Raw genomic sequence first — 19,995 nt, 5'->3', positions numbered from 1 at the left:
CCAAATTAGAATGAGCAGAAACAATAATATATTTTAATTTTTAAACACCAGCATAAACAGAGGGATATCTGTTTCTAATTAGACAACAGTTCTGGCTTTTTTGTGTGATCCTAAACCGCTCATGGGTAAATATGTTAATGCTGTGGAATCAGGGCCAGCTCCAGGTTTTTTGCCGCCCCAAGCGAAAAAAAAACAACAAAAAACGGAGTGCTGGCACCGAAGCAAAACCACAACAACAACAACAACAACAACAACCAAATGGAGTGCCGTCCCCAAAGGGCCAGAATGCCACCCCTTGAGAAGTGCCGCCCCAAGCACATGCTTGGAACGCTGGTGCCTAGAGCTGGCCCTGCATGGAATTATATGGGACACTCTTGTGAGCTATACTTAAGTGCCATGGATGATACACTGAGAGCAACACTCCACCATGTGTCAGTTGTCCCTTCCCCCTTCAATGCTGTGTTTTATTGTATTCTTTCAGCTTTAGTTATTCAAGCATTTTACACATTCCCTCAAAAGAGATTTCCTGCACAGTGAATCCTGCATTAAGGGCCATCCTCCATAAACAGTTCCTAGTCTTAAGCAAGCACATGAAATTATCCCCCAGAGATATCCAGTACAAATTTGTTCAAGACGTGAGAAGTGAAAAGGAGCAATCAGTACACCAATGGAGTCACTGGCTACTCGCTGTCAGGAATATGTATTTTAATGCTAGTTGTAGGTTCTGTTTTGGCCTTTCTTGGGAGCTGCAGGATTGCTGCCTGGATGCTGAATTCATGGAAGCCAGTGGTACATACCTTGATCGTGTTCTTTGAGGGACTACACTATATGCCCTTCAAGGCAGGGATGCTCTCTCGTCTGTACTGCACACAGCTCTGCTGAGCCCTAGTCCAGATTAGGGCCTTTGGACATTACCATAATATAAACATTGGGTACTACTACTCCTACCACTGCTGCTTATGGTTTTAAACAAATATTTGAGTCCCTTATTGTCTTGACCTCAGACAATGCATATCGGGTGATGAATATGGATTAAAAATATAATGAAATATCTTTTGTTCCAAGGAAGCAATGTTGTTTGTTCTGTATTTGTCTTCCCCTTACTCATGATCTTGATTGAGTTCACTTATCTGAGTTTTGCCTGTGTCTGAGGTACAGGTAAAACTAAGTGCCCCATGTCGCTGGAGCTTGTGATAAAAGCTGTGCAATTTCACTGGCCTTTGTAAATGAATGAATAGGAGACTCTCCAGATCTTGGACACACATTCTTCCCTCTGGGTTCCTACTACTGTGAAATGGTCAGCCCTGTATCACATAACCTGCTGGGGCCCAAAGATTGTAAACTGGTCTTGAAAATACTGGATGAAGTTCAGAAATATGCAGCTCAACAAAAAATAGCTGGAACAGTACATTTGAAGTGATGATGTCGGAGTCATAGCTTTACACATACAGTTTTCCATACTTTCATTTGTATATTTCAGCTTCCTGAGATTAGTCACTTGTGCTAATAAAAAGTGAGGTCCCAGAAGATGAGTTGTATTGTGAGATATGAAGCTGTAGAGATACAGAAAGGTTGTGGAAAACATGAAATCACAGTTGGCCCTCAGAACAGAGGGTAGCGCCAATGGCAGTAGCACAAGTACTGCTCAGAGACTGCCACCTGCAAGCAATTGTAATCTTTAGAAGAGGCTTCCCAATTGTCTCACTATTCTCCCAGCCTCTGCAAGGAAGAAGAAAGCCCCTATTTTTCATAATATCTGCTGACTGATTAATTTGTTATTTCTTATAATAAAACAGGAATAAATGAATTCAAACAAAGTCTATAAACAGAGTGCATCGGGTCCATTATGTGAAATCAAGATTGTGTTCTTGCATTATTAAAATAAGATTTTCTTCTTTTTAAAGCTGTGGAGTCTGGTGGTTTGACTAAGAGCTCTTCAGAACTTGATTTATGATAAACCATTGCAGTGTATAAATTATTTAGCATCATATGTTTGACAAGATGCTTCAGTGTCCCATATGCCAACAAGGTGGTGAAATTTTAGACAATAAATGATGTCTAACTTGCACAATTGCAGTAGCAAAGCCTTGCCATTTGCATTTGTGCAACCTTAACATTACATTTTATTCTAGTAGCAAAGCCGAAACAAGCACAGATCCCATATGAAAATAGTGTTGTTGAGGTGGATAGCAAATAATGCACAGAACATTTTTGAACATTTAATAGAAAAATCTGATAACTAAAAAGTAAAGTTCTTGCTACTGCAGAATTGTTTCTCCGGAGTTGTGAATTCTGCTGCTAGAGTTTCACATGTGCCCAACTGCAGTTACTTTCTCTGTAAATGTGACAATTGCTTCAATCTGGATATGATTCAGCGTGCCTAAGAATAAACTGACTAATATCTGTCATGTGTTTGTTCTCTCATGCTTTCCATAGGGGGAGAAGTATGTGTGGAGGAGTATCTTGTTTTGGTAGTTTTTTGTTGTTTATTTAAATATACCTATTACTATGTATATATATTAGAGAAGGCATGGTCAAAGACATATGCCTTGCTCTTAGAGGGAATGTGATGAGGTTTGTGATGGTCCTTGATTCCTGGGGGTGTTCATTGCACAAACACAGACTGGCCCTTCAGAAAATTTAGAAGGCAGAGGACTAATGTGCTCTTATGGTAGTTTTGTATTGCTGAAGAGATGTGCTGCAGTATTCTGTAGCATTGGAGTTTCCTAAGAGCTGAAGGCTTCATGCCCAGGTATATTGCATTGATGTAAAATGACAAAGGCATGAATAACTGAGGCCAGATCATTGTCCTCCAAGATGGGTGGAGTCTCCTGGCCAGCTGGATATGATGGAAGGCATTGCTTGTGGATGTTGCTATTCGAGAGCTTAGCACAAGCTAGGAATCAAAGAATGCTCCTGAACTACTGTCTGAATTGACAGTTGTGAGTATGTACTTTCAACCAAAGAAAGCTGCACTGTGGCTGCAAACTCTTGAAAATGCTTTTCTCTGCTCACCAGCTTTTATCTTGCTGGGGTTCAGCTTCAGCTAGCTCAGTGGTTCTCAAAGTTTTGTACTGGTGACCCCTTTCACACAGCAAGCCCCTCTCCTTATATATTTAAAACCATTATAAATGCAGGAGGCAAAGCAAGGTTTGGGGTGGAGGCTGACAGCTCGCGACCCCCCATGTAACAACTTTGTGACCCCCTGATGGGTCCCGACCCCCAGTTTGAGAACCCCTGAGCTAGCTGGTTTTCATCCATCATCTGATCTTATTCAAATACTGCGCTGAGTCTGAGCTTTTTCTGAGCTAAGAATAATAGAGATTCATTCTGTCAGTTGATACAGCTTGAGTTAAGAGTCTTTAAGAAGTGCTCAGAATTATTTGTATTACTGACAGGTATGTTCATTTCAGGAGGAAACCCGCCAGGTAGTTTCGCGAAGCCGCACAATGTTTAACACAGAGTATCCAAAACGTCATCTTGCATCATTAAGACCTTTTGGCAGCTTCACTAAGTACAGGGTGCAGCTCTTGTCTTACAGAGCCATGCTGGCCAAGGAGAACATACTACACTTGCTCTCTAGAATTTGCACTAGGTCCCAAGTGGGGTTATAGTTTAAATAGAAGGAAGGGAGAGAAATTAGATAATTGCCAACCTTTGTGGACTGTGGTAGAAGAGTTGTTTACTACACCTACATGTAGCATGTTATAAAGCTACATATGAGGACTAGATTGTGGTTTTCATGCCACAGCCTCAGAGAAGGGCTTGATGTATAGCGCGAAGAGGAGCACTGGAGAGATTGTGTCTTAGACCTATGGATTAGGGTTAGATGATAGTTTGTGTGTATATGTAGTGGGAATCTCTCCAGTACTCCTCTAAGTAAAATTTTGTAATAAATAGTCAAAATCAATAGTGTAACTGTAAACACAATATTTAATTCTGCAATAGTATCACCAATTGAAATAATTTGTGAAGATTAATGTCTTTGAAATGATGATTTTACAAACCAAACAGATGCCTAAGCAATTTAATATGCATGCAAACAAAACTGAAACAAATCAGCCACTTTCCATCAATAGCACACGTACATCACTGTCTGCTGTATGCTGATGAATGCAGATTAGGGGCTTAACTGGTATAAATCACTGTAGCTCTATTGCCTTCAGTAGAATTGTGCTGATTTACTTCAGTAGAGGGTCTGGTTCTCTGAACGTTACTTTAATATTGAAATCAGATTTTGGAAAGGAACTGATATTTGGATTCAGAAGTCCTGTTTAGACATTATTTTGGAATATCTGGGTTTCCAACTAAGAGGGATAAAGTATAAAGTATGATGAGCAGTAGAGTGAGGGCTATGGCAGTATCAAAATAACCTGGAGAGAAGCATTCTGGGTATTTTACTGTCCTTATGCAATAGTCATGGCAGCGGCTAAATTCGACCTAACCTCGTAGTGTAGACCAGGGCTCAGGCTCATGCTTCAGGGTTCCAGCTGGTCACCTGCAGGGATCAGGAAGGCATTGTTTTCCTGCCCCAATATATTCTGGGAGTTTTTTAAATCTCCTTCCTCTGAAGTATCAGGGATGGCCAGGGCTGGAGATGGGTCACTGGATGGGGAGGGCCAGTGGTCTGAGGGGGCACCGAACATTCTCAGACGCTTAATGCTCACCTGCACAGATCTAACTGATCGCCATGTGTAGGATTGAGAAGGAATTTTCTCCCAAGTCAGTTTGGCAGTGACCTTGGGGTTTTTGTTGCCTTCCTCTGCAGCATGTAGGTGAGGGTCACAAGTCAGGATTATGTGGGTATATCACATTCAATCATTTCCCTGCCATTGCAAGGGCCTCAAGCACTAGTGTACCTCACTCCCTCCTATTCTCTGCCTGTGGTACATAATAGTCTAGTCTTCTGTGGGACTCATTTATTTTGGTCTCATTTCCATTGTTGGGCTTAGTGTGCAGGTGTTGGGTCATGTCTGTGGTCTGTGATACACAGGAGATCAGACTAGATGATCTAGTGGTCTATTCTGGCCTTAAACTCTGTGACTCTGAGTGTTGCCTTTGAGCTCACTGGCCCAGAGAGTTGGCTGGATGAGGCTGGATGGGTTCATCAGTGTAAATCTGAATTAAATGCTCAGCAGAAAGTGCATCTCAGTTCTTGCCCATTGTGGATCAATCAGTGAAATGCTGAACCTCTGTCCATTCATGGAAGGTGCTGCTACTCGCACTGCCAGACTGTCATTTCTACTGAGGGGCACTAATATAGCCAAGGTCACAGCTGCTCCTCTCCTGCTGTGATCTTATGTATGGTAATGCGAACAGCACCTCTATAATTATAGTAGCACCCAGGGGTGAAGTCAGGACTCATTATTCTAGATGCTGATCATACTCATTGGAAGAGACAGTCCCTTGCCCAAAGAACTTAGTCTAATTTAAGACAAGGCAGCCACAAGTGAGTTTGTCAAGTCATAGGAGGGCCTGGGGGAGGAAGGATGAAGGAAGTAGGAATAAGAACACATGATTCCATGGGTTAACTATGTGCTCTGCTTGATGGCTATGGATCATTGAACGTTTTTCCTCCTGAAGAAAAATACCAGCAGTCGCCGATCCTAGGGGTAGGAATGCCAGCAGTATGCAAACTGGATGACATGGAGGAGTGGGAGAGGGGAAGAGAGATTGTGTCACAATGTTGCTTTCCTCGGGAAGTGATTCAGAATATGTGCTGGCATAGGGAAATAGGCAGCAGGGGACTAGGCTCGGGCCACACAAGCAGCTTCTTTTGCTGCACCAAGTGGTGCTCATCATGAATTAAATAGGAGTATGTGGTTTTGGAGAGGATTCAACTACAGTGTCTGTGGGTTTCTCCCATGTCACATTACCGTATGTACATGCAGCTTGTGTGATATTCATTGTACAAAGCTGAAATATCTGCCAGGTCACAGTACTGGTTTTCAGCCCGTAACAATACAGCTGAAGGCCACCAGCACTGGTGGTCTTGTTCTTGTAGCTGCTTCTGGAACAGATTCATCCCTGGTCTGGTGAAGAACCCAATGCAGGGACTGAGAGGGGTTGGCTTATGCCACCGCTATTCTGGGGCTGCTGGGTGCTGCCCTAATGAGTGTCCCTGTAGAATGTCCCTATGGGCTGTTGTTATATCAATGCAGAATAGCCAGGTGGTAACAGCATACTCCTCCCTGCCTACAGCTCGTTCCTGGCCTGCTGTGGAAAGCCCCTGACATGCTTCCTATATTAGGAGCTCCTGCTGGGGATGCAGAGCTAGTAGCAAGGCTCCAGACCTGGTGGGCAGCCCCCTTACACTGGATATTGCCTGTGGGACACTTGGAGCTGGTGTTGATGATTTTGCATCAGTTCTGCCAGCATAAAGTGGGCACCCATGAATTCCCCCCTGTCTGTGCCTGGGGGCCCTGTACTAGCTATAGCTGCTGTTACTGTTGTTTGGCCTCTCTGTGTCTGTTCTTGACAATGATCTGAAGAAAGGAACTGCATTATGGCTAAAAGGGGGTTGCTGATTTGTTTTTTTTCAAAGAACGGGTGCAGAATGGTATTTATCTTAAAGTTTAGCTTTGGATTGAAGTTTGGATAAAAGACTCTAATTTTGTTTCATCTCCAGTAGTTTTTCAGTAATATTGCAATATATCTTCTATGTGTCCTTGTGCTCTTTGCATCTGGTTGTCCTGTTTAAAATGGACAAACTTGGTTTCTTAGGCACAAAACAAGATGATACAACTGTACAGTGAATACTGACCTCTATTATGTGACAAACCCAAACTTTTGCAGTCCTGACTCAAGTCATATGACTGGGATCAGGAAATATAACTCAGGGTCTTACTGTACTTTGTCACATCTTGATAACAATCTCTCAGTCTCTGCTTCTATCGCAAAACTCAATGAAGCTATAATTTATAACAGAGACTTTTGGGGTTTTTTTTTGTTTTGTTTCACTGTTCCTGCTTCAGATAATTCTTGTTACCTCTTCTATGAACAGAAGCAAACTGTTTCCACTTTGAAAAGTCCAGGAAACTGCTTCCCTATAGCATACAAAATTATAGTAAAATGACTGTTGCATGAATGGGTGTCTTTAGCGCTAAATACAGATTGACTGGAATGTAGTTAAGAAATCTGGCGTTCTTGTAATCCCATTCAGCCACATGCACTCCTCAGTATGTGATTGAACATTGTCTTCTGAATATGACCAATATTCATTCTATTTGTCAAATTTCCCCCTTCCCGCATCTTTGCAAAACAGAGGCCTGATCCAAAGTGCCCTGCCCAAAGCCTCCCATTGACTTCACTGGGTTTTGGGTCAGGCCCCAGGTTCCCATTGTTGGTCCATGATTTGTTCACCAATAACTCTTTATGGGCTTAATTTAGCTTTTTTAAGATCCCTGTTTTGGGGACAGTATGGTGTCTCCAAGGAGAGTAGCAGGGGATTGCAGCATTGGACTCTATGCTGTTTTCCTGCTCTGTGGGCTGCTGTAGAGTGTTGCTGGGCCATGGTCTTGGAGCAGTGTGAGGTGGTGGTGGGAGGTACGGGGACTGCAAGTATACTTGACCCTTACAACGTCCCTGAGAGGAGGGTTGGGAGGCTCCTTGCATTCTCCATATCCCACTGTCCTACCTCCTCAATCTCTCAGATGTATAAATAAGTGCTACGCATAATCTGTCCCCATATGTCAGTTAATTCTTTAAACGAAATAATCAGTTTGTTAAATATACGTATGTGGAAAAGTTCCGGTGCTTTCTGGGTTAAATAATATGTATTTTAAAATTGTTCTTTTAGCCCTGTGGTATCTTTTCTAACCGTGAATTTTTTGCTGTGGAAGCATGCATAACACATCAGCATTGTGGATCAATAAGAGGACACCTGGCGTCATAAATAGCTACTCAGTGCCACTTATCTGCTGATCAGAGGTGAATACTTTTAGGCTTAGTCTACACTAGCAATTTATGTTGGTATAACTGCATTGCTCAGGACTGTGGAAAATCCACACCCCTGAGCGACGCACTTGAACTGACCTAACTCGCGGTGTAGACAGCAACAGCGTTATGTCGACGGGAGGGCTTTTCCTGTCAACCTAGCTACTGTCTCTCAGGAAGGTGGATTACCTACGCATTGATGCAGCTGCACTTTTGCAGCCTTTTAAGTGTCGACGTGCCATTAAAAAGTAAAGACCGTTTTAGTTAAAAATGCAGCACATAATGAGAAGCACTGCAGTTACGGGTGCATCCTAGGGGAGGGAAATAGGGGTCAAATTGCTTTAATGTTCAGAGATCCTATAGTTACTAAATTTTCAGTTATTATACTTGCCTGACAACTAGAATGAATGAAAGGAGTTGGTCTGAATAAGATTAGATATTCACATTGTTCTGTAAATGTCACAAGGACCATCAGTGGCCTCTGAATGTCTCCAGTAATGCTGGTTAAAAATTGTAATTTCTATTCTGCATGAAATTCTGATATTTTGACATTTTGTTTTTGCCCCAAATTGGGACAAAAGGTCAAAATATTGCATTTTTTATGGAAGGAAAGTTTAGAAAAAAATTCAATTTATAAATGTCAGAATATCCCATTTCAACATTTTTGCTAGAAACTAGATATTTTAACACTCCTGAATCAAAATATTTAATGTTGGCTAGGGTTGATATTAAATTGTGTCTGCCTGAGCTGCTGAGTTGCCACATGAGAGGTAGATGCTCCCATTCTTTTCTATGGGCCAGGCTCCCTGGTAGGACTCCATCTCCTGTATTGCATTATGGCAATGGGTTTCTCATGATTAAGGATCCGATTCTGTCACAGAGGTCACGGATTCCATGATTTCAACGGACCTCTGTGACTTCTTCGTCTTTAGCCAGCCGTGATGGTGGGGCTAGAGCAGCTGTCAGCCCCCACCCAGGAGCAGTGGTGGGATTGGAGTAGTGGCCTAGGGCCAGAACAGCAGCTGCTGGGGCTGGTGGTCAGCCCCTGCTGCAGGAGCAGCAGCTGGGGCTGGAGCAGCGGCCGGTCTGAGTCAACACTGCAGAAGGAGTGGTGGGGCTGGAGCAGTGGCTGGTGGTCAGCCCCTGGCAGAGCTCCCACTGTTAGTTTTCCCTTCTTCCCCACCCCCGGGTATTTTTAGTAAAAGTCAGGGACAGGTTATGGACTTCTGTGAATTTTTGTTTAATGCCCATGACCTGTCTGTGACTTTTACTAAAAATACCTGTGACAAAAAATGCATCATGGCCAGGGCCGGCTCCAGGCACCAGCGCAGGAAGCAGGTGCTTGGGGCAGCCAATGGAGAGAGGCAGCACGTCCGGGTCTTCAGCGGCAATTTGGCGGCGGGTCCCTCAGTCCCTCTCAAAGGGAAGGACCGGCCGCCGAATTGCTGCTGAAGAATGAAGTGGCGTGGTAGAGCTGCCGCTGAAGTGCCGCCGATTGCGGCTTTATCTGTTTTTTTTTTTTCTTCGCCGCTTGGGGTGGCAAAAAAACTGGAGCCAGCCTTGATCATGGTGGTTCAGCCAAAGGGGAGACCACAGCGTATCAAAGGAGATGCAGTCCAGCCAAGGAGTCCAATCCATAGAGAAGAATAAGGACATGAGGCACTCAAACTGTCTTCCATGAGGGAGTGCAGCAGCACAGGTGAACAGAGTTTAATGTCAAACTGACCTGAAAACATTGTTTAATTTGGCTTAACCCCCCCCCCCCCATATCTTAAATGAAACATTTTGTTTCAGTTTTCCAGGGGAAATTTGAAAAAAATCAGTACAATTTGAAATTTTCCCAAAGAAGATTTTGATTTTTGCATAAAGACTTTCTGTAGCAAAAACCACTGTGAGAATTCCCAAACAGCTCTAGTCTGCAGGGACCCTTTGCTGAGAAATACATCTCCCCTTCCTCACATGTAGAAGCCTTAATTTGGTCCTAAATATAAAAGCTATTCATAGTCTGAGTCTAAATATAACATGAGTATTCTGTGAGGTGTAGTCTAGGTTAATATCTATTTCTGCAAAGATAGAAGAGAGATATTAAGAGAAAATCCTTCAAAACTCTACATAGAACATTCAAAAAATATACAATGGTGGAGACTTTCAATGGCACAAACAACAGTTAGGTTGTCTGTGCTTTTGAAAATCTCCACCAATACACTACAGAAAAAGCTGATATAACTGCTCAGATGTCTCAAATACCCAATTGAATGCTTCCTCCGCCTGTGTACTCAAACAAACTATTCTTAAATTCCCCTGATCCCCACTGATGGAAGGTCACCACAGAAATTTTATCTTTTAAACAGTGTTTTGATCTCTCTTTAACCCTGAAGCAAAAAATCTAATCTGATGAATTAGCCTCAGTTTTGCTTGGTAAATAATAGAAGCTGCAATATTTAACTGAAAGTCAAATCTGAGCAAAACAATTTTTTTCTTTTGGTGTTTGTGACACATGAACTAAATCTACATCCTAGCATTTTAAGGCACACACAGCTATGTACAGTGTTTTTCAGTCCTGGCATAGTGTATGGGAAACAGCAGAGACACTTACTTCAGCCTGGCCTTTTAAAAAGAAAATGGCAAACAGAAACAGCTTGCTCCAGTCAAGGATAAAAGGAACATTTCTTAACTCTCAAATTCTCCTGTATACCAAGTCAGCAGGGTCGTCACTTTCCAAGTGTCTCCTTCCTGCCCAAATCTGGGTCCAGGAGCTTCCTGACCCTGGCTGAGTGGAGATGGGAGAGAGTGAAAGCTCCTTATATCCCTACTCTAATGAACTCCTTGTTAATCTCTTCCCTACTACTTTAGCATGGGTTATGTACATCCTACTGCAAACTCCTTAGAATATATTTCTTTAGTTTCCCCAATAATCATCTACTTCTCACCAAGAAATTCTCTAAAATGCATTATTCCAGTGAAAGGTGAACAACATTTTTTCATGTGTAATCTAAGCTATTTTGTAATTGGGGTCGAGGGGGGAGAGGGGGGGTGGGTATCAAATAAATGCTAGTACATTTTCCAGTAAGTTAGTAATGGGCGCTCTTTTAAAACACCACAGTTAAAAAAACCCTGCTTTTCTGTTTTTTTGTTGTTAATTTATTCCAGACTTAATTTTTTTCTCCAACTTCCTCTGCCCTAGGATGAAATGTGGTGTGGGATATGTCAGGGAGGAGAAATGGATTTCTTTTTGAGGCAGCTAGGGATGGGCTTAAAAATCAGCCTAACATAACTATGGAGCAGTGCCTGCCACCCAGAATACTGCTTAAGAGCCCTAAATTGTGAGTTGCACACATTCAGAAATGTATTTTTTAGAGGCACTTGTCTTTCATTAGCAATTGTACATGAGAAACCTGCTCCACCACTAATTACAGCTGAATTTAGCTGCTTCTTCAGGCAATTGCCAGTTTGTTTTTAAATTAAATTACTGTACCTCCCCATTAGCAAATGCTGTCCTTGCACTTGTTCTGCATGTTGGTACCATTACAATAGTTATGACAGGCAATACTACAGACATTATAGGTACTGAAAAAGCCCCTTTCTCTTGGTATTTTTTTTACATTGCTTAGTGCCCCTGTACAACTTTTAAAGGTTGATTTTGAGCTAGCATGGAATGAGTTAAAAAGAACCCTGTGGTGCGAGGCCCCACAGCGTTGATTATGCTTAGTAAAGCTGAACAGCACACTTGCTGACCAACTGCTGCTGCAGCACAAATCTCATTTTAATGTGGAGATTTTTCATGTACAGGAAAAATCTCAGTGGAAAGGCTGCTGACCATGGGCAAAAGTGACAATTGAGTATCAACCCATCCATACATCAGTCAAAACAGCTGCCTCGGTGGCTCAGCTCAATGTTATTGCAATTGCTAGTTAAGTGCCCTAGTCCATCTACTGCTGAGATTTGAGTCCAAGATATTTGTATAGGTATGAGTCCATCTTGCAGGACTGAAAATCTCTCCCCAGCCTCATACTGTTTATTGTTCCGAAGCAGACAAAAATTTACTAATGTTAGCCATTATTACCCTGTACCCCACGGACTGTGAACAGACCAAAACATGTCCATAATCACCCATTGTGCATTGTATGATCCTATTAGCGAAACCATTCAATTTAAAATGTGTTCTTTGTCCGGTCCCATTTTTGTTTTTGATCAAGTTTCCAGTTCTTGCTGGAAAAGGATAGGAACTTGTACGCTGATATGAGTTGAGAGTGTAAGATTTAGTATATGCAGCAGCTGTAAGGACTGTACTAGGTATCCAGTTCATTAATGGGATTAGCAAATATAGGTCTTAGATTCTGAATGTTCTCTCTCCTTATTTCACAAACATGTACATCTCCTTTGGAATAGAGGAGAAAAAAATAAGGTCTAAATCGCTCCTGGGGACTGATCAGTGGAGCCACTCTGCTTGAATGGATCTCTTTGGAATGCTTGTTTTATCATGCCAAATAGAGACAATAAATAGCAATTCTTACTCTATTATTAGAACATCATTCGTGTATATAATTGTGCCATACTCTCTATATATACTATGGTTATACTGTAACACAATGAAGTTGTTTTCTCTACCTTTGAGGTGCCCCTATAAATTAGCTTTTACTGGAAAATGAAAATATTGTGTGTCAGTTTATCACAGCCTCTTAATTTTAAGTATGTGCTATACTGTACAACACGTTAACTGCTGACCTCTGCTCTTTCTTTTCAGCACTGGCTTGAGCCCAACAAGTCTATCTCCAAGCAAATGAAATGTAAGTGCTAACAGCCTACTTTATGTCTTGGTACCCTGTTTTGAAATGCCCACGAGTTGTGTTGTGTTGTTTCTCTGCAGTCATTTATAGTGTGTTTTGTTTGTTTCCTGGTGCAAGAGGGTCCTTTGTGTCCTTGCTGAAGCCCTGAGAACTCTACACTATCCTCAGTACTTCTGATACTGTACAGCACTTACCATCAAGGCCCTTCATTATGACTACAAACTTTCTGGGTTAAGACTAAAACCAGATGCCTGACAACATCTCTGGAGTGATTCAGTGCATCCTTCCCTCATGAAAAGAACTGAGTGCTCTGGCTCTGGTTGTGCACCCAGTCCTTTTCAGACTATAGAAACAAGACACAGTGGCAATCAAATTGGAGTCTTCTGCCTTGTGGCAATGCAGAGTGTGAAGGCTGGTCCACACTGAAAAGTTACAAAAGCATAGATTGTCTCTCAGTGGTATGAAAAATCCACCTCCTCCCCCCGAGAGACTTAGTTAAAATCAAGCTAACCCCCTGTGTAAACAGTAGTATGTCAGCATAAGAATTCTTCCGTCAACCTCACTATTCCTCTTGGGGAGGGAGAGCTCAGTGGTTTGAGCCTTGGCCTGCTAAATGCAGGGTTGTGAGCTCAATCCTTGAGGGGGCTACCCAGGGATCTGGGGCAAAATCAGTACTTGGTCCTGCTAGTGAAGGCAGGGGGGCTGGACTCAATGACCCTTTGAGGTCCCTTCCAGTTCTATGAAATAGGTAGATCTCCATATTATCTATAGTACTCCCTCCCATTGCTGTAGTAAGTGTCTACACTGAAATTCTACAGAGGTGCAGCTGTACTGCTTTAGTGTTTTATGTGTAGATACAGCTTTATATGATCAGTTTAGTCCAGTAATCTCAAATGCTAGATAATTTCAGTGGGCTGCTAAATACCAGCAACAGTCAAGCAGAAAATTACAACATGTGACATTTGGCTATCAATTAATTTAAGGGTAGTCTTATTTTAAAAAGTCTTTTTTATTTCTCCCCCTCCCCTGTCCTGTCCCCACGTCCGTCTCCTCCCCTCTCCCCCGGAAGGGAGAAAAAAGGAGTGAGGTGGGAGGGAAAAGGAGAGTGACACAGAATCCTAGGATTGGAAGGGACCTCAAGAGGTCATCTAGTCCAGTCCCCTGGACTCCTGGCAGGACTAAGTATTATCTAGACCATCCCTCATAGGTGTTTGTCTAACCTGTTATTAAAAATCTCTAATGAGATGAAAATTTCACAGCCTTCCTAGTCATCTTATTCTAGTGCTTAACCACCCTGACAGGAAGTTTTTCCTAATGTCCAACCTAAACCTCCCTTGCAGCAATTTAAGCCCATTGCTTCTTGTCCTACCCTCAGAGGTTAAGGAGAATAATTTTTCGCCCTCTTCCTTGTAACAACCTTTTATGTACTTGAAAACTGTTTTGTCCCCTCTCAATCTTCTCTTCTCCAATCTAAACAAACCCAATTTTTCAATCTTCTCTCATAGATCATGTTTTCTAGACTTTTAATCATTTTGTCGCTCTTCTTTGGAATTTCTCCAATTTGTCCATATCTTTCCTGAAATGTGGCCCCCAGAACTGGACACAATATTCCAGTCGAGGCCTAATCAGTGCAGAGTAGAGCAGAAAAACTTCTCATGTCTTGCTTACAACACTCCTGGTGATAATTAGGGTGACCAGATGTCCCGATTTTATAGTACTGATGCAGAGGGTGAAGTACTGATATTTGGGGCTTTTTCTTATATAGGCACCGATTACCCTCCACCCCGGTCCCGATTTTTCACATTTGCCATCTGGTCATCCTAGTGATAATACATCCCAGAATGATGTTTGCTTTTTTTGCAACGGTGTTCACTTATATTTAACTGGACGTTTTGGTTTCCATTTACTAGGAATTAATCAAAGATTTCTAAAAAGTTAGACTAAATCTTTTCACATTTGTTTGAGGTTCCTATTTTCCAAAACCTTGCCTGCTCTTTAGCTGCTAAGTCAGTCAAGTTGCTTTGGAAATGTTATGGCCTGGATTATTTTTTTCATAAATGGACTGATGACAAAGTCTTGTTCAGTAAACAAAACTATTTTGATTGTCAATGATTTCCTTCCAGGAGCTGAGGAGAGTGTTCTCTTCATAGTCTGTGGAGACTCGAATTCAGTCATTGGGATCTACTGCTTGTTTCACTAAAGAGTGTTGTCAACCTGCTTTGTTTATGACAGGAGGGAGAATTTTGCCCACATGCCCTTGAAGGCATAGTCTTTTTAAAAAAACCTGAATGCTTCAGTGTAGAGTTTGATTCCATTAGGTGGTAGAGTTCAGATTACTTATATATGAGGCTATTTAATTATTTTAAAATGTGGTGAGACTGAAGAGGTGAAATTTAATGTTTTCCTTTATATACTATGCAAAAAATAATAATAATTTGTAAGCAAATGTATTGATTAGAAGATCACTGACTTCCACCAGTTCAGTGGTGTGACTTTCTTTAAAACATCATCAGCAAACACATATTTCTTGAATGGTTCTTATTCCCAAGCTGGATCTCTTTTACAGCCTGCTGCAATTATAGGTTTTCCCTTCTAGTGAGAGAATGGTATGGTAGACCTCAAATCAATGACGGCTATACTCAGAAAGACTTCAAGGCTTCTGAAATATGCTGCTCAAACAGTTTCACTTTTGTTTCTACTGCCTGTCCCTCCCTTCTCACATTTATCTCCAGACTTCTTCTCCTTGTCCACATCTATTCCGCCCTCAACAATCTTCTATTCATTGAACTTTATGAAACTTTGCACTTTTAGAGAGAGGTAAGGGATTGACTCTGTGTACACAAATTTGCAGAGGGAAATAGGGGTGAGGTCTGTTGTTTCTAGGGTTACCATATTTAAACATTAAAAAAAGAGGATACTCCATGGGGCCCTGGCCCCGCCCCTCCCCTTCCCCAGCCCCACCCAACTCTGACCTTTCCTCGCCCCTTCCCCAAAGTCCCCGCCCCAACTCCGCCCCCTCCCCTGAGCGCCTTGCATTCCCCCTCCTCCCTCCCAGCCACGCGAAACAGCTGCCTGAGTGCTACTGGCTTCACGGTTTGCCGGGCAGCCCCCAGACCTTCAGACCCTGCGCCCCCGGCCGGGCGCTTCCCCTCCCGGGCTCTGGCTGAGCTGGGGAAGTGCCCGGCCGGGGGCGCAGGGTCTGGAGGTCTGGGGGCTGCCCCGCAAACCATGAAGCCGGTAGCGCTCGGTCAGCTCGGCTCTTCAGCTGCACAGAGCTGAGGTGTCTGGGGGGGAGCAGCAGCAGCTGCCGCCGCTGCCGCAGGGGAATCCGCCTGCAGCTCGCAGCCTGCCGGAGCTGCTCTAAAGTAAGCTGGGGACTGGGGCAGGGATGATGGCAAAACAAAGCTGGGAGTATTTTCCCGGACATGTTCGGCTTTTTGGCAATTCCCCCTGGACGGGGATTTGAGGACCAAAAAGCCGGACATGTCCGGGAAAATCCGGACGTATGGTAACCCTAGTTGTTCGTCACCTCTATATATTATTTATTTACTTAAAACATTTTTGCTGTTAACAAGCATGTTATCTCTGGAGAGACAGATCCACAGTTTGAAAACTGCAAAACTAAGCATCTCTGATGGTATCTTCTGGACTGAGCACTGAGTCCCATTGGGTAGATAGAAAGATTAACCTAAATAATGTATACAGAAGCCCCTGGAACCCCATAAGATTGAGTCCCTAATCCATGAACTATTGGAACTCTATTTACAAAACTGTTCTTAAACACTACATGAATATATTGTCTCATACTATAGAATTAGAATTTATAATCCCTATTCCATGATGAGATACATTATAGCTCAAAGATATCTTAATTAAAACCATCTTTAGATAGATTTTTTCCTCAAAAAGCATTTTATCAAAAAAATTCAAATTTAAATAAAAAAATCCGATTTTTTAAAAATCATTTATTTTTATCCATCCTGTTAATGTGCATTTTATCCAGCAGAAAGCATTTTTGTTCTTGTATAAATCAACAATATCTAATGTATCTCAGAGAGGTTCAGATTCAAAAGCCGGTTTTATAAATTAAGAGCATTCACTAAATTAATTAATTAAAAATAAATGAAATCATGATTCCAGGTGAGCCAAAAGAAAACCTGAGATCAGTAGAGGATGAGGAGTGTGAAAACAAGAGCAAGGAAGTGATTGGTAAACTGATCGTACAGTACACCCTTCAATTAAAAACTTCTGTGTTAGGGAACTGGAGGAGAGGGATGGCAGGGAGTATTTTACATGGAATATATTAGATAGGGACTTTATGTAAAAAGTTAGGAATAATAGTAAGCATAATACAGAGAATTCAGAAAACAGTGATACACTGTCATGAGGGACATCCGTTTCCTTATGGTGCAAAAATAGGCTGTTCTTACTACTAACGATTTAAAATGTTCTAAACTTAATTGACCAGTGAGATTTAGATAGGATTACGAAGCTCTTGGTTAGATAGGGCAAAAGTAGAGAAGAGCATGGAAAAAACCCATTTGTGTCTGTAAACAGGCTGTTTACTTGATCTCAGCTGGCATATGTGGGGATTTAATTTTCCTCCAGCACAGTACCAAACTTTCTATATGTTGTATTCACAGAGAGTGCAGCATTGACGAGCAGACAGGAATGGATGGGAATAGTTTTCTTATGCATATTTTATCAGAGACTAGATTTCTTGGTGTTGAATAATACATAAAACAATTCAAACATAATCCCTATATTTAGTCATGTTACATAGCTATCATATTTCAGCAGCCATATGTTCAATAGGTTATAATGATTCTTGTAAGAAAGTCTTAAGGTACACCGGATAAGTGTTATTGATTCTTATATGATGCTCTGCAATTTCCTCTTCTTTAACTATGGTAAAAGTGTTGTTTATATCTAGTAAGAATATCTGGAAGTGGGGAGGAATCTCTGAACATGCTCTGTTTTGTCATGTGGCAATACATTAGCCTGTTTTGGGACAACACGGTATGAGTGCTGCCACAGCACCCAGTCTTTCTCCTAACACATTACTTTTAGTTTTCCACCGTCATTAGTAAGTGGAGTGCATCAGAACATATGATGCACAAGTTCTAAGTATACCCCCTTGCCATTTTTACTGCCCTTAGTTCTGCCTGTGAAAGGAAACATGCTGTATTAGGCTTTGAAGGGTCTCCAATTCCTTGAACTATTGCCAGTTTCATTTTGTACTGGTCAAAAATCTGTCCACGGCTAGCAATCAATAGGTTTGTGCTGCACACTTCAGACTTCTTGCCAGTGGGATCAACTTACGCTAATGTATTATTGGAAAATTCTCAAAGGTGCCCCTTTGGTAAGTAGGGTAGACATGTCTTTGTAGAACTAAGAATGACATTTTTGTTCTCTTCTGTACACATCTGTCCTTGGGGTGAATTTGCTATTTTAAGAGTCATAAAGAGAAAGCAACACTCCCTCCTCTCGCCTCCCAAAATGTTGATCTATAAAGTTTCCTTCTCCCTCCACCACCCAGCCAAGCTTCTTGAGGTAAATTCTGATCCTGGTTATGCCAGAATGGCTTCTACTGACCACACTCAGCACTGCTGTTGAATTCCAGGGTGCTATTTGTCCAACCTTTTTGTTTGTTTGTTTTTAAAGTAAATTGTGTGTGTACTACATACTGTAGCCATTCTGTAAACTTGGTGCATTGGGGTGAAACATCGAGTCCTATGGGGGTCTAGTTCCCGACTGGCCTTTGTAATTGTTATGGAAGGAAATGATATGGTAGAAGGAAGAAAATCTGTGAAGATCAGTTCTGTGGCTTGATTGGTAACATATTGCTCTACCATGCACAAAATCAGAGTTCACATTAAGCTTCAGCAGCCTGGCTCCTAGGATGAGCTGGAATGATATTCTTGGCAGGGGGCCATTGCAATTTGTTAATCTCTCACCACCTCCACTCTTAATGACATCGCTATCTGGGAGTACTGTAATTTGTTTGCTATGCCAGCCAAAACGGGTCGGGCAGCAGCTCTCTCAGAACATGTTCACCTGATGCTCCCGAGAAGAAATGAAGTTAGGTAGTCCAGAATGAAGAGAGATGCAGAAATTAGACCTGTTCAGCACTTCATAACAAAATCTTAAATCAAGCAAAGCTCACCTGACTTTCATTGTTGCAGTGAAACCTAAACCAAAGGCCAGGTTTGTCTAAGGCAGTGGTTCCCAAACTTTAACAACCTGTGAACCCCTTTCACTAAAATGTCAAGTCTTCAAACCTCCTCCTAAAAATGAATATTTCCAGGGATTTTCTCCTGTACCTGAGTATAAATTATAAAAGCAGTGATCTTGGAAATATAAAATTTGTTTTTATGACATGCTTATTACACACTATTTATTAATTATTATTTATCATTACAGTATTTTTATTACATTATGAAAACGGCAACACTCTTCCAAGATCTCACTTTCATAGCTTGTATCACTTTGAAGAAGCCTGTTATAAGACAAGGCTCCTATGTTTCATCAAGGAGTATCAGTTGTGAAACCAGCATGGAAGTATTTAAGAAGCCAACTTAAAGAGTTCCTCCTACACAAGCATTCAGGTCTTGAGCAGTCCAGGCAAACAATGCACGTTACAACAAAGTTTAAACTTGTTCTTCATAATAATTTTAAAAACAATACTAGCTGCCTATTTAATTTTAAAAACAGCAAAAAATATCCACCTCCCTTTCCATTTCTTATAAGGAGTCTTAAAGTTTAAATCTTCTCAGTGTGATAGATATGCTTGGTTTGATCTGCTTAGCTCTTGGAAGTCCAGGGGCTCCGGCCTGCTGGCCCCATGGTGCCCGGGCTTCCTAGGGACAGCTCTGTCCACCATTAGGGAATTTTTTCCCAAGAGCCCCCTGTAACATTTCGCGAACCCCCAAGGGTTCACGAACCCCAGTTTGGGAACCACTGGTCTAAGGGTACATTTACACTGCAATTAAACCCCGCAGCTAGGCTATGCCAGCTGACTTGGGCTTGGGCTGTAAGGGACTGTTTAATTGTGTGATAGATGTTTGGGCTCAGACTGGAGCTTGGGCTCTAGGACCCTGCAGGGTTGGGGGTCCATGAGCTTGGGCTGCAGCCTGAGCCCAAACATGTACACCACAATTAAACAGCCCCTTAGCCTGAGCCCCATGAACCCAAGTCAGCTGGCATGGGCCAGCTATGGGTGTCTAATTGAAGTGTAGACATACCCTAAGTGCTCAGAGTTTTAAAAACTGTC

The 19,995-nt window shown here is 42.0% G+C and overlaps 1 protein-coding gene across 5 annotated transcripts in view; it reads left to right on the top strand.

Annotated features, from left to right (window-relative positions):
* FRMD3 (FERM domain containing 3) overlaps positions 1-19,995 on the top strand; it is a 219,829-nt gene that overhangs the window by 97,549 nt on the left and 102,285 nt on the right. For 4 of the 5 annotated variants that reach the window (XM_054032510.1, XM_054032509.1, XM_054032508.1 and 1 more), the window contains one exon: positions 12,680-12,722. In XM_054032510.1, the coding sequence (XP_053888485.1) occupies positions 12,680-12,722 (43 nt within the window). Of the gene's footprint in view, positions 1-7,910; positions 7,930-12,679; positions 12,723-19,995 lie in introns of those variants that run through there. The other variant, XM_054032512.1, reaches the window with a different exon arrangement.

Source organism: Malaclemys terrapin, chromosome 6 (assembly GCF_027887155.1).
Source record: "Malaclemys terrapin pileata isolate rMalTer1 chromosome 6, rMalTer1.hap1, whole genome shotgun sequence".
NCBI lineage: Eukaryota > Metazoa > Chordata > Testudines > Emydidae > Malaclemys > Malaclemys terrapin.
The sequence above is the reverse complement of the archived record's forward strand: the minus strand, read 5'-3'. Positions and strand labels throughout refer to the sequence as shown.